The sequence below is a fragment of the Aquarana catesbeiana genome, linkage group LG04 (genome assembly GCF_042186555.1).
Source record: "Aquarana catesbeiana isolate 2022-GZ linkage group LG04, ASM4218655v1, whole genome shotgun sequence".
In the NCBI taxonomy this organism is placed as follows: Eukaryota; Metazoa; Chordata; class Amphibia; order Anura; family Ranidae; genus Aquarana; species Aquarana catesbeiana.
The window spans coordinates 248,196,413-248,209,922 of NC_133327.1; the positions used below are offsets into that span (position 1 = coordinate 248,196,413).

General features: G+C 39.8%; 1 protein-coding gene across 3 annotated transcripts in view; it reads right to left on the reverse strand.

Moving 5' to 3' along the window:
- The window catches only part of PLAAT1 (phospholipase A and acyltransferase 1), a 65,628-nt gene that overhangs the window by 11,348 nt on the left and 40,770 nt on the right, over positions 1-13,510 (reverse strand). For 2 of the 3 annotated variants that reach the window (XM_073626378.1, XM_073626377.1), the window contains 3 exons: positions 7,215-7,664; positions 1,228-1,366; positions 54-322 (listed from right to left, as the gene is read on the reverse strand). In XM_073626378.1, coding sequence (XP_073482479.1) covers positions 54-322; positions 1,228-1,366 — 408 coding nt within the window. In that variant the 5' untranslated portion in view covers positions 7,215-7,664. The remainder of the gene's footprint in view (positions 1-53; positions 323-1,227; positions 1,367-7,214; positions 7,665-13,510) is intronic. The other variant, XM_073626379.1, reaches the window with a different exon arrangement.

Below are 13,510 nucleotides of genomic sequence, written 5' to 3' on the forward strand. Positions count from 1 at the left end.
TTGGAGGTTGTTATATACTTTTGGTCATTTATTACTGTATGTCTGTACATTACCTGGTCAGATACGCCTTCTCCATAGCGAAGAAGTGTCACAAAATGCTCACAATTATTCCCCAATAGATCATAACTTATTTCTTGGCCAATAATATTCTCAGCCCGGTGGATTATTTCTTCAGCTGGAAGTGGGGTGTATTTGTCATCATACTTATTGTTCACTTTGTAAGTGTCATTTCCCACCACATCCTTTAAAAGCTGCATCTTCACAAGGGCTTTTCTACTGAAGACAGACTTTGCACTTGAAAATGAAGCAGCGGTGCTCTCTTCTGCAAGTAAAAGTATCGACATGTCACTGTTAAACAATAAAGTACCTATCTATAAGGTAATAAAAAACACTAGTCAGTAAAATGTAGATGGTAGCCATGATGCTGATGTTTCCTGTTGTCCATGACTCCATTCCAAGTGAAGATGGCAAAATAGCTGTTTCACATTATCAGCCTCTTTTATCATGTTAGAAACCTGTTGTAGTATCCAGAAAACATTATATACATATGTATCTTCAACGACTCTTGAAGAAGCTGGACAATATAGCTGCATAGAGAAAGTTCTTACCCTCACCCCATCAGACAAACCAACAACCAGATAATGTGAAACAAATATTTTGCCATATTACATTTGGAATGGGCTGACTGGTGGGATATATTGAAATAGACAGATTAACATTTTATATGTGTTTTTTATTATTTTGTATAATGATAAAAGAGACTGAAAATTAAAATAATGAAAGTTTATTACATTTCTATCTAATAATTCAGATTCTGAGTCACCTTCATTAAGTGGGTACTCCTTCTATCATATATTTCAAATGCATAAATCATACAAATAAGGAAAAGTTTAACCTGGACTGGCCTAGAAACCTATATCCCTATCCCCTATTGGACTCCGGTATTTTGAAATGTTAAAATTTGTATTCTGGTGAACAAAACAGGACATGAAATTGTGTGTGTGCGTGTGTGTGGGGGGTACTAGTAAATGATGTCATATCTGCTGTCTCTGAGAATTATGAGAATTCGCTGGTGAATGAGCCCAATTGGATTCATCAGTAAATTCATTTGGAGTAAGCTGGGCCTGTATGTGGCTTTCAAAGCTAAAATTGCCAAAATTTTAAACTTTGGGTATTCAGCTTGGACAAAAGAAACTAATGGGAACAGATCACTGAGAAAAGTCTTACCCAAAGGTGCCACGTTGATGACGTAACCATCACCAAGGTATAGTGCCCAATGCTGATATGCTGGTCGAAAAATTTCAATCAGGTCCCCGGGCTGGAGATTATTGGGGACATCCTCATTGTTTATGTCACTTGAAGCCATCTGTAATGAGAAAAAATAGTTCTCTAAATCTTAAAATTGTATATTTTATTTGCAACAAAAAATCTAAATCACCTAATTGGAGACTTGAAGATTGTAAGCGGAACAGGCTAAATATCACACATAAATAATGTCTACAGTAACTCTCTAAACAGGAAAAAGTATTTAACTGATTTCCCCTCATGCCTGCATTTTTATTTTAGTTTTCTTTTTTGGTAAATTGAGAGAGGGTTTTGGCAAATTGAGAGAAAGCTTTGTCATGTTTTTATTGTTGTGCCCGAAGACACAAGGCCAGGAAGTAAGAAGTAATAATCCCAGAGAGGACACATAGAATAAAAGACAAAACTCCTTCCTCTTGCAAGCCCTAGAAGTTTCTGCTAATTATATACAGGGGGTCCCCTACTTACAAACATCCGACTTACAAACGACTCCTACTTACAAACGGAGGGAGACAACAGGAAGTGAGAGGAAATCTACCCCTAGGAAAGGAAATTCACTCCTGTAAGAGTTAATATTGGAAAAAGGTGTCTCCACTGATGCTTTATCACCTATCCTTATTTCCCTAATAACCCCAAATTTTCAAAATCCAATTGTCATTGGGACAGAAAGTGAGGTGAAATCTTCTGAACAGGGGCACAGACAGCAAAACAAATGTTACAGGGGTGATAACCCTTCCCTATGCTATCTACAAAACTTAAAAAAAGATTTTTTGGCTGGAGCTACACTTAAAAAATTTACCTGTTCCGACTTACAAACAGATTCAACTTAAGAACAAACCTAAAGTCCCTATCTTGTTTGTAACCCGGGGACCCCCTGTACTGAAACATGAGCAGCTTAAGAAAGAATGTTTCAATCAGCTTTAAAAGTTGTGATCATAGTATATTTTAATGCATTGTCTTGCTCATGGCCAGCACTTTGTTTGCAGAGCAAGTAAATATAGTATAACACGCGTTAGGGGTTATTTACTAAAATTGGAGCATGCAAAATCTGGTGCAGCTCTACATAGAAACCAATCAGCTTCCAGGTTTTATTGTCAACGCTTAATTGAATAAGTTGGAGTTTGAAGCTGATTGACTATAATGCACAGCTGCACCAGATTCGGAGGGTCCCAGTTTTAGTAATTCTCTCCCATTATTTCTTGTTTTTCACTGCAAGTGGTCAGCAAATGTGTATAATCAGTAAATCCTGTCTCTTAGGGAGCATTTTGTTATTTGAGTCAAACATAACTTTTGTTGCCTCTAGTATTTCAAAAGTTCTCAAGGTACTAGAGAGGTCTTTCATCTAAGCAGGGGTCACTGTCCCTAAATTAAGACCTTGGATGAAATGCAACAGATGTGGCCCACCTTCTTTTTTTCATCCCTTATGAAGATTGTGTTATTCCTGGCCAGCTGTTCTCAAAACTGAGTATCTAGAATAAATAAATAAAAGCTGCATTGCCGCTGTTTGTACTCCTCCATAAACCACAGATGGCCCTTGAGATTTAATATTGATTTTGGCAAAGTTCATTCAGACAACATTTTTATAGGATGTCCAGGAGTGTGCTATTTTCAAAATATTTTTTTTTCTCCTATGTAAAACCTATCTTAGAGAATTGTCAAAGGGAGCAGGTGTTCTAAATGGGGGATATTCCCTCACTTGCTGGTGTCAACTCTGAAATTTTGGGGTTCCCATTACTTTCTGTCTCAGTAACAATGACCACCAGGGCAAATAACGTGGGTGAAGTTACACACTGGAGACACAGACAGCAATATAAGCCTGACAGACATTCTAACTTTTCCCCACTCTATCTATAAAGGTAGAAAAAAAATTATTTGCCTTCATATACACTGTAAAGTGATTGTAAAGTTATTTTTTTTTCTTTTTAAAATAACAAACATGTCATACATACCTGCTCTGTACAATGATTTTGATCCTCCTCTTCTGGAGTCCCCTACTGATGCTGTGGGCTCCTCCTCTTCTCCGTGTGCCACCATAGAAAGCTGCTGTTTATGGGGGTACTCATGTAAGCTTGCTCTTAAGCCACACTTTGTGTACAACTTGGTCCTGCCCCCTGATCCCTCATCACTGGATTTGGTTGACAGCAGAAGGAGCCAATTGTTCACACTGTTCTCGCTGTGAGGAGGGAGAGAGAGAGCAGCATTGCTGCTCTAGGTAACGGCGCTGAGTCAAGAACAGGCTCAGGTAAATATTTGGGATTGCTGGGGGGCTGACAATAGAAGTTTTTTTTACCTTAATACAGAGAATGCATTAAGGTAAAGAAGGTAAAGAATCTTCAGCTTTTACAACCACTTTAAAGAGTAGGCAGGGGTTAGGCACTGGCCACACATTTTTTTTTCTACATATCTCCATTCACCAATCTTCTTTGAAATAAGTGGTATGGTAGTGTGTGTTAAGCAAGCCATACACATATCAAATGTCATCCAATTCCCGCTGAATCAGCCAAAATCAATTTCATGGGGGGCCCTGTCACCACCGCCTGGCTTGCCAAAAGCCAATTTTTTAACCAAGTTCTATCAAGGGAGCCGGGCAGAAAACTCTTGGCTCAACATCGCCTGCATCCAATGAGATGGAAATCATCTATGCATGAAGGTAATGGTAATAACATGTTTATATGTCAAGGACATACTTGACACCTGGTTTTAATTTTATTTTATTTATTACAGGTAATTATACTGCAGCAACAATTCAAGTGGCACTTTACATATTGTAAATTCACCCTTAAATTGTCCCTACCCTTAAGGAGCTTACAAGTCCATGCTGGTAGGGACAATTTACCTATCAACATGTTTTTTGGAGTGGGGGAAGAAACCACAGTACACTGGGAGAACCAGTAAGCACAGGCAAGAACATGCAAACTACATGAAGGTAGTGCCATGATTGGGATTCAAGCTGATGGCCCTAGCACTGCAGGGCATAATTGCTAACCTCTATGCCCTTGTGCTGTGCAGGTTGGATGTTATCAAAGAATATACTTTAATAACATCCAAAAACACTGCTATTGTTTACATCGCAGAATACTACATAGTATTTGATTTTATGAAGTCTTTAGTAACAGAACTTGTGAAGTCTGCCCAGTTACACTAATTCCTATGTAAACCACCCAACGCTCTCAAACTGATAAATTCATTCTAATGATATGTGAATGCTGCTCACTGCAGTGGAATATGCCATATCCATGTGTGCTTTGTACATCTGGTACATTTAAATTAAATACAAGCTTGCTCATAGTTCTGAAAGTATTCCTGGCAGCCCTAATATAAGGAAGTCAATGGCTAACAGTATCATTTATTTGATCCATTAGAAATAATGTAAAATTAAGAAGGAATCCTAGGAAGAAGTATTTGATAGTCACACTGATGGACTATTTAATTTTATTTGGCTTCATTTACCTGAAACACATATAGTATCCCAGCCTAAAGACTAATATTGTTTACGTGTTCACTTACCTTCTCCTGCACTAATGAGCTGAGAACAAAATGAAGAGAAGTAAGAGCTAAGAGTATGTCTAACCAAAACCTTTTTTGGATAGAGTGGGGAAGGATTAGAACTCCCATCAGGTTTTACTGCTATACAGCATTCCATTATGTGGTGCTTACTTCCAGTCTTACTGAGAATGTTTAACTAGACAAAAAGTGAGGCAAACTCTCCAACAGCAACACAACCAGAGATAAAAATGCATTCCCTTGGTGCAGCAAGGAAAGTTAGAACCCCTGTCAGATTTTTATTTCTGTCTGTGCCCATGTTGCAGATTTTCTCTCACTTGCTGTCGTACCTCTTTAACAACGCCCCGGATAGCAGTAAAATCCAACAGAAGTTCTTACATAGTTACATAGTTACATAGTTAGTAAGGTTAAAATAAAGACACCAGTCCATCCAGTTTAACCTGAGTGAGTGTGGGTGCGTGTCTACAATTGTCCCTATCCCTGTACATTGCATCTCATTAAGACGCTCATCTATTATATTATTATTTATTTAAGGTACCCATATAGCGCTGTCAATTTACGCAGCCCTCCACACATATGCACACTCACATTGGTCCCTACTCACATTGGTCCTTAACCTCAAGGAGCCCACAATCCAAGGTCCCCAACTCACATTCATATATTAGGGCCAATTTTGGACAGAAGCCAATTAACCTACCAGCATGTCTTTGGACTGTGGGAGGAAAGCGGAGTACCCGGAGGAAACCCACGCAAAGTTCTAATCTCCCACTGTATGAAAACCTGAAAAAATTGTTTTGTCTTGATATATATATTTAGGTGCTGCATCATATACAGACTTGAATTGTTTTGAAGCGATACCTTTACTGTTATTATTAAGAGACTATTCTATGTAAGATGAATTCAAATATATGTAGCGTGGTGCCCATTGCCTTAAATGTGCAAAATGTTGCTACTTGCAGTCTTTGTATACCTATTTTGCTCTGGACTTTATATGTTTTATTTCTTCTGCTCAATAAAATGTTTGAGACTAAAAAAATACAAAAAACAGGCTTGAATTAATCAAAAGAATTGCTAATTCATTGCTTTTTGATTTTCTGCACTATCAAGAAATGTTAGCAATTGTGTGTACACTTGCTAGCTGAAAGACTGTGAGCAGAGCTGAAATGTAAAGAAGATGATTGGTAGTGCCTAAATAAAGAATAACTGTGTGTACCAAGATTTTATTTTCCATTGAGTTCAGATGTTTGTCCTTATGACTATAGCTCTTAACAGATTGTATTTTTATTTATGAACTATAGTTCAGCTTTAACTCAAACTGTTCAATTAAATGCCATTTTTATAACTTAACAGCTGAAACATAATACATTTTATTTTGAAGATGAATCCACACTGTTGTTTTATTTTAATTTTTTTGCTTTTAAATGTATATAGAAATCACTAGAGAATGCACACAGCAAAAAAGAGTAAATGAGGGCACTGGATGGGAGATTTTGGAGTACAAATGTAGCTTTTCAAAGTACATACAGACAAAGAATAATAGATTCATGTACCTGTCAACCTGAACATTCTCTATGCATTGACCCAGGCCTAAACAATTGAACAATTGAAGTAGAACATCCCCATGGAAACAGTGTTAGTATATTAGACTATGTACAAGAATGGAAGAGACATGGCTGCAAAGCTGTGATAATATATAGATATATATATACTGTATATAAATTCAATTATTTATTTTTGAAGAATAACTATACCTATCGGTAAGCTGTCATTGCTATCAATGGGGGACATTGAAGAGGCATGTGGCTCTCTAGTCTATGCCTGTTATGATCATCACCCTAAACTTTAACATATCTACCTGTTACACCTGAATTTACATAAACTGTTTAAACTGTGCCGTCATTTGGTAAACTAGTCCATTAAAGGTGCAGTCAGAAGATTCCAATCCCCTTATGAAGCTGCAGAAACTCAAAAATACGATACTCTCATTTTCGAATACACTATATTTAAACTGTTATTGCATCTAACAGAACAGATATTTGTTTCTCATGAAAAATGAATGAATAGTAACAATTGTTAGAATCTAACAGTAAGGACAGTTAATCTGTATCTACACCTGTTTAGATAACAGTATATTACCTATATTACCATTTTGTATTGTAAAGCTACTATGCAAAGCAGATAGCAGTATTGAGCTGAGAGTCCCTAGGCATAGTATGTTTATTTCTAGCTTGTTGCAGCTCTGTCTCCCAGCATTCCAGAACAGGTTCTTATGATCTGTAGCCAGAAAAGCATGCTGGTGCTTGTAGTTCAACAACAGGTATTGTAAGCTTGTGTGTGTGATTTTGATAGCCCCGACACTACTATGTATAGAACAGATCCCAGACAAACACATGGAGCTTTTTACTCACCGGTCTGAGTCGGGCATCTCATTTCCACGGCGCACACACAGGAGCCTCGCTCTCCTGGGGACAGGTGCTCGCTGGTACCTTATGGCTTCGACACAGATCTGTCATGCGTTGCAGCAGTGATTGTTATTCAAATAAGGCCTCCCTCAGCCACCAATCAAAATGCTCTGCTACTTATACATCCAGCAAAAGAGCTGCTTCTGGATGCAGCATGGTACCCAGTCATGTGATGAGGAGCACATCATATGCAGCTATAGTGCTTTCTTTACCAGAGATGCTCACAGTCAGATCTGGCCCTTCAGTGCATTCCAGGGCAGAGCTTTTCAAGGCAGTAGCATTTATGCAGTTGAAAACAGATTGTATATTCAGTGCATTGTCAGGGAAGTAACTCAAAAATCCCAGTCGGCTTTGTGTTAAAGAGGAATCCGGCATTCATGTGTCGAAGAGATTATTCTGGAGATTACACATATAAAAAAAACAACATATCCTTTAATGTGTTTAAAACATCATATAATCGTTAGAAGGCTAAACTGCCATTTCTTCACAACAGATGTGTCACAGCACTCTGGGTGAGGTTAAATCACAAATAATACAATTAATGTTATAGAGGTATTAATCAAGAGCTCGATTTCAGTGTTTGCTGATAATACCAAATTTTGCTTTTGCTCGGAAATAACTTCAGCATAGGACGTAGCATCATTACAGGACGATATGTAAAAATGGGGGGGGGGGGGGGGGGGGGGGGCAGCTACATGGCAGATTAGGTTCAATATTGAGAAATTAAAAGGTAAGGTATGCATTTTTGTGCCAAAAATACGCCAGCAAATTACACATTAGAAGGGGCTTCCCTAGAAGAATTAGTGATGGAAAAGTATCAGGGGGTGCTTGTAGATCATAGACTTAGCTGCAGCTTGACATTGCGTGGCATTGCTAACGAAGATAGCAAAATATTGTCAACCCTTTAAAAGGTCATACATTCCAGGAAATAAATAAATAATTCTACCCCTTTACAAAACATTGGTTAGGCCTCATATTGAACATGCAGTTCAGTTTTGGTCATCATTGTTGAATTAGAAAGAGGCAACTAAATAAATAGGGAGATGGAGGAATTTAGCTATGAGGATTGATTACATAGAATATAGCTATTCACTCTGGAAAAGAGGAGATATGATTATAATGTACAAATATATCAAAGGCGACTTCAATAACTGTAATAAACTGCTTACTGTAAGGTCCCTGAAGAGGAAACATGGCCACGATGTGAGGTTAGAGGAAAAAAGATTTAACCTTGGATTGAAGAATGAGTTCTTTGCTTTTAGAGCAGCACAAATGTGGGACACCTTCCCCCAGGAAGTGATACTAGCTGAGTGTGTCGACTGCTTCAATAAACTTTTAGATGTTTTCCTCAGAAAGCTTAATATGCAGGGCTACAGGAATTGTTAGAGAATAAAAATCACACATATGTGGGTTGAACTAGATGCCATTAACACATAAATGAATACTAAAGGGATTATTTTCTGTGTGGTCTTGTGCAGATGATTACGAAAGTACAGACGGAAAGTATTCAGACCCCCTTAAATTTTTCACTCTTTGTTATATTGCAGCCATTTGCTAAAATCATTTAAGTTCATTTTTTTCCTCATTAATGTACACACAGCACCCCATATTGACAGAAAAACACAGAATTGTTGACATTTTTGCAGATTTATTGAAAAAGAAAAACTGAAATATCACATGGTCCTAAGTATTCAGACCCTTTGCTCAGTATTTAGTAGAAGCACCCTTTTGATCTAATACAGCCATGAGTCTTTTTGGGAAAGATGCAACAAGTTTTTCACACCTGGATTTGGGGATCCTCTGCCATTCCTTTGCAGATCCATCCAGTTCTGTCAGGTTGGATGGTAAACGTTGGTGGACAGCCATTTTTACGTCTCTCCAGAGGTGCTCAATTGGGTTTAAGTCACGGCTCTGGCTGGGCCATTCAAGAACAGTCACAGAGTTGTTGTGAAGCATCTCCTTCATTATTTTAGCTGTGTGCTTAGGGGCATTGTCTTGTTGGAAAGTAAACCTTCGGCCCAGTCTGAGGTCCTGAGCACTCTGGAGAAGGTTTTTGTCCAGGATATCCCTGTACTTGGCCGCATTCATCTTTCCCTTGATTGCAACCAGTCGTCCTTTCCCTGCAGCTGAAAAACACCCCCACAGCATGATGCTGCCACCACCATGCTTCACTGTTGGGACTGTATTGGACAGGTGATGAGCAGTGCCTGGTTTTCTCCACACATACCGCTTATAATTAAGGCCAAAAAGTTCTATCTTGGTCTCATCAGACCAGAGAATCTTTTTTCTCACCATCCTGGAGACCTTCAGGTGTTTTTAGCAAACTCCATGCGGGCTTTCATGTGTCTTGCACTGAGGAGAGGCTTCCATCGGGCCACTCTGCCATAATGCTCCGACTAGTGGAGGGCTGCAGTGATGGTTGACTTTCTACAACTTTCTCCCATCTCCCAACTGCATCTCTGGAGCTCAGCCACAGGGATCTTTGGGTTCTTCTTTACCTCTCTCACCAAGGCTCTTCTCCCCTCAGTTTGGCCGGACGGCCAGCTCTAGGAAGGGTTCTGGTTCATCCCAAATGTCTTCCATTTAAGGATTATGGAGGCCATTGTGCTCTTAGGAACCTTAAGTGCAGCATAAATTTTTTTGTAACCTTGGCCAGATCTGTGCCTTGCCACAATTCTGTCTCTGAGCTCTTCAGGCAGTTCCTTTGACCTCATGATTCTCATTTTCTCTGACATGCACTGTTGTAAGGTCTTATATAGACAGGTGTGTGGCTTTCCTAATCAAGTCCAATCAGTATAATCAAACACAGCTGGACTCAAATGAAGGTGTAGAACCATCTCAAGGATGATCAGAAGAAATGGACAGCACCTGAGTTAAATATGTGAGTGTCACAGCAAAGGGTCTGAATACTTAGGACCATGTGATACTTCAGTTTTTCTTTTTCAATAAATCTGCAAAAATGTCAACAATTCTGTGTTTTTCTGTCAATATGGGGTGCTGTGTGTACAATAATGAGGAAAAAATGAACTTAAATGATTTAGCAAATGGCTGCAATATAACAAAGAGTGAAAAATTTAAGGGGGTCTGAATACTTTCCGTCCCCACTGTATATATGAACTGAGCAAAATTATAAAGGCAAAACTTTTGTGTTTGCCCCTATTTATCATGAGCTGAACTTGAAGATCTACGACTTTTCTATGTACACAAAAGCCCTATTTCTCTCAAATATTCAAATATTGTTCAAAAAAATCTGTCTAAGGCCCCTTTCACACTTATGCTACTCCAAAGTCGCGCGATTTGGCGGCTGCAATTTTGACAAAACAGTCGTATGACTATGGATCCGACTTTGCCCTGCGACTTGAAGTCTGAATTCAACGAACAACGATCCGACTTTGATCCCCAACAATACCAGACACTGTCTGGTATGAATCTTTAGGGGGAACTCCACACACAATTAATAAAAAAACTGATAAATGAAAAGAATTATAGCCTGGTTCCAGCTCCCTAATCCCTCCAAATTGGACAGTCTGGGAAAACAGCAATCTCTTAATGGGGTTCCCTAAATTTAAGGTACCCCACCCACCTAAATGTTGAAGTTGGACAGTAGTGTTGGGCGAACGGTTCGGCCCGAGCATAAGTTCAGGCCGAACATTGGGTGTTCGGAGTGTACACCCTGCCGAACCTCCTGCAATGCACTGCACACTGTACAGTGCATTCTGCACCCTGATTGGGCAAAGCTTTTGGGCGGAGTAAAAGCTGGTTGTTAGGGAGCAGGACCAGGAAGCCGGCCACGGCATCCTTAACTGATGAGTCATCAGCTGTCAATGGGCTTCCCCGCTGACAGCTGAATAAAAAAAAATTTGCTGGTAAAAAAGTAGTAAAAAAAAATGATGTGCCCCCCCCCCAGTCCATGCCAGACCCTTATCCGAGCATGCAGCCTGGCAGGTCAGGAAACCCTCCTGAACCATACTAGACCACATGCCCTCAAAAACTGTCTGTGTGTTTTTATTACTTTTTGACTTTTTTTGGTGAATGAGTAGGGGTACTCCATACTCAATTACATAGAGGGCTGGAATATGGGGGCCCCCTTGTTAAAGGGGACTTTCAGATTATGATAAGCCCCCCACCTGCAGACCTCCACAACCACAGCCCAGGGTTGTGGGGAAGAGACAAGACCATTGTCCCCATTATTATGGGGACAAGGTGCTTTGGGGTGGGGAGGCAGAACCCACCCCGCCCCAAAGCACCCCCCCGGTCGAGGGCATGTGGCTTGGTATGGTTCAAGGGGGCGGGGCTTGCTTGTCCCCCCCCTTTCCTGACCTGGTAGGCTGCATGATTGGATAAGGGTTTTGTATGGACTTTGGGGGGACCCCATGGCTTTTTTGTTTTAAATGTTGGCCTGGAGCTTCCCTTAACCACTTCCCGACCGCCTGCCATACATACACTGCGGCAAGGTGGCTCTATTACGCAAAATCATGTACCTGTACGTGATTTTGCTAATAGCTACTGGGGGGCACGCATGCACCACTGGAGCCGTAATGGCACTCTGTTGGCCACAGGGGGAGCCAATCAGCGATCACTCCCCGTGGAGACAGAACGGCAGTTGTAAACAAGCAGACCGCCCTGCTGTCAGGCACAGAGACTCTGATCTAGTGTTCCTGCTAATCAGGAACACGGATCAGAATGTCCATGCAGTGAGCCCATCCCTTCACACAGTTAGAAACACACTGAGGGAGCACAGTTAACCCTTTGATTGCCCCTGATGTTAACCCCTTCCCTGCCAGTGTCATTTATACAGCGTCAATGCATATTTTTAGCACTGATCACTGTAATAATATCACTGGTTCCCAAAAAAGTGTCAAAGTGTCAGCTAGGTGTCTGTTCTGTCTGCCACAATGTCGCAGTCCTGCTAAAAATTGCTGATCACCGCCATTACAAGTAAAAAAACAAAAATTAAAAAATGCCATAGATATATCCCCTATTTTGTAGACGCTATAACTTTTGCGCAAACCAATCAATATACGCTTATTGGGATTTTTACATATTGACCTAAATTGAGGAAGACATTTTTTAATTTTTTTTTAATGGATATGTTGTATAGCAGAAAGTATAAAATATTGTTTTTTTTTTTTAATTGGCATTCTTTTTTTGTTTTTTTAGAGCAAAAAAATAAAAACTGCAGAGGTGATCAAATACCACCAAAAGAAAGCTCTATTTTTGGGGAAAAAAGGACATCAATTTTGTTACAGCATCGCATGACCATGCAATTGTCAGTTAAAGCGACACAGTGCCGTATCGCAAAAATGGCCTGGTCATTAAGGGGGTAAAACCTTCCGGGGCTGAAGTGATTAAAATCCATAATTTTAATCACTTTTGCTTTCTTTATTTTTTTTCAATAGCCAATTGCAATCGCAAGTCAATTTAAATGTGATTTGACTTGTTTTTGTTTTCTTTAGAAATGTAATTTTTGCTTCAGCATGCTCTATGCATGCTAAAGATGCAACACTTTACAGGCAGACTGAGGGAACTTCCCCGGCACTATATTTAAAGGAATTTTTCATTTTTAATGTTGCAATTTAGGCATCATTAAAATCACTGCTCCTGAAAAAAATGATCTTTTAAAAAAAAAAAAAAAAAATTCCAGGGCAGTACCCAGACCCCTATACCCCTTTTATGGCTAATTACTTGCATATAAGCCTTCAAAATGGGCACTTTTGATTTTTCCTGTTCGGCTCCCACAGACTTCAATGGGGTTCGCCGTTCGGGTTAGAACTTTTCCCCTGTTCAGCAGTTCTGCTGCAAATGGAACGGGGGGTGTTCGGCCCATCTCTATTGGACAGCAATAAAATAAAGTTTGGCATTAGGGGCTGCCAAACCACCTCCATCATTCGGAAGCTGCAGTATCTCATTTTCTTCCAAATAAGATGTCTGAAAAGGGAGTCAATTTTTTTTAACACTCTTCACTCTTAACACTAATCCAAACTGGGGAAGTATGAAGAGCATACACCAAGGGGGTTATTTACGAAAGGCAAATCCACTTTGCACTACAAGTGCAAACTACAAGTACAAAGTGCACTTGGAAGTGCAGTCACTGTAAATCTGAGGGGTAGATCTGAAATGAGGGGAAGCTCTGCTGATTTTATCATCCAATCACATGCAAGCTAAAATGCTGCTTTTTGTTTTCCTTGCATGTCCCCCTCGGATCTACAGCGACTGCACTTCCAAATGCACTTTCAGTGCAA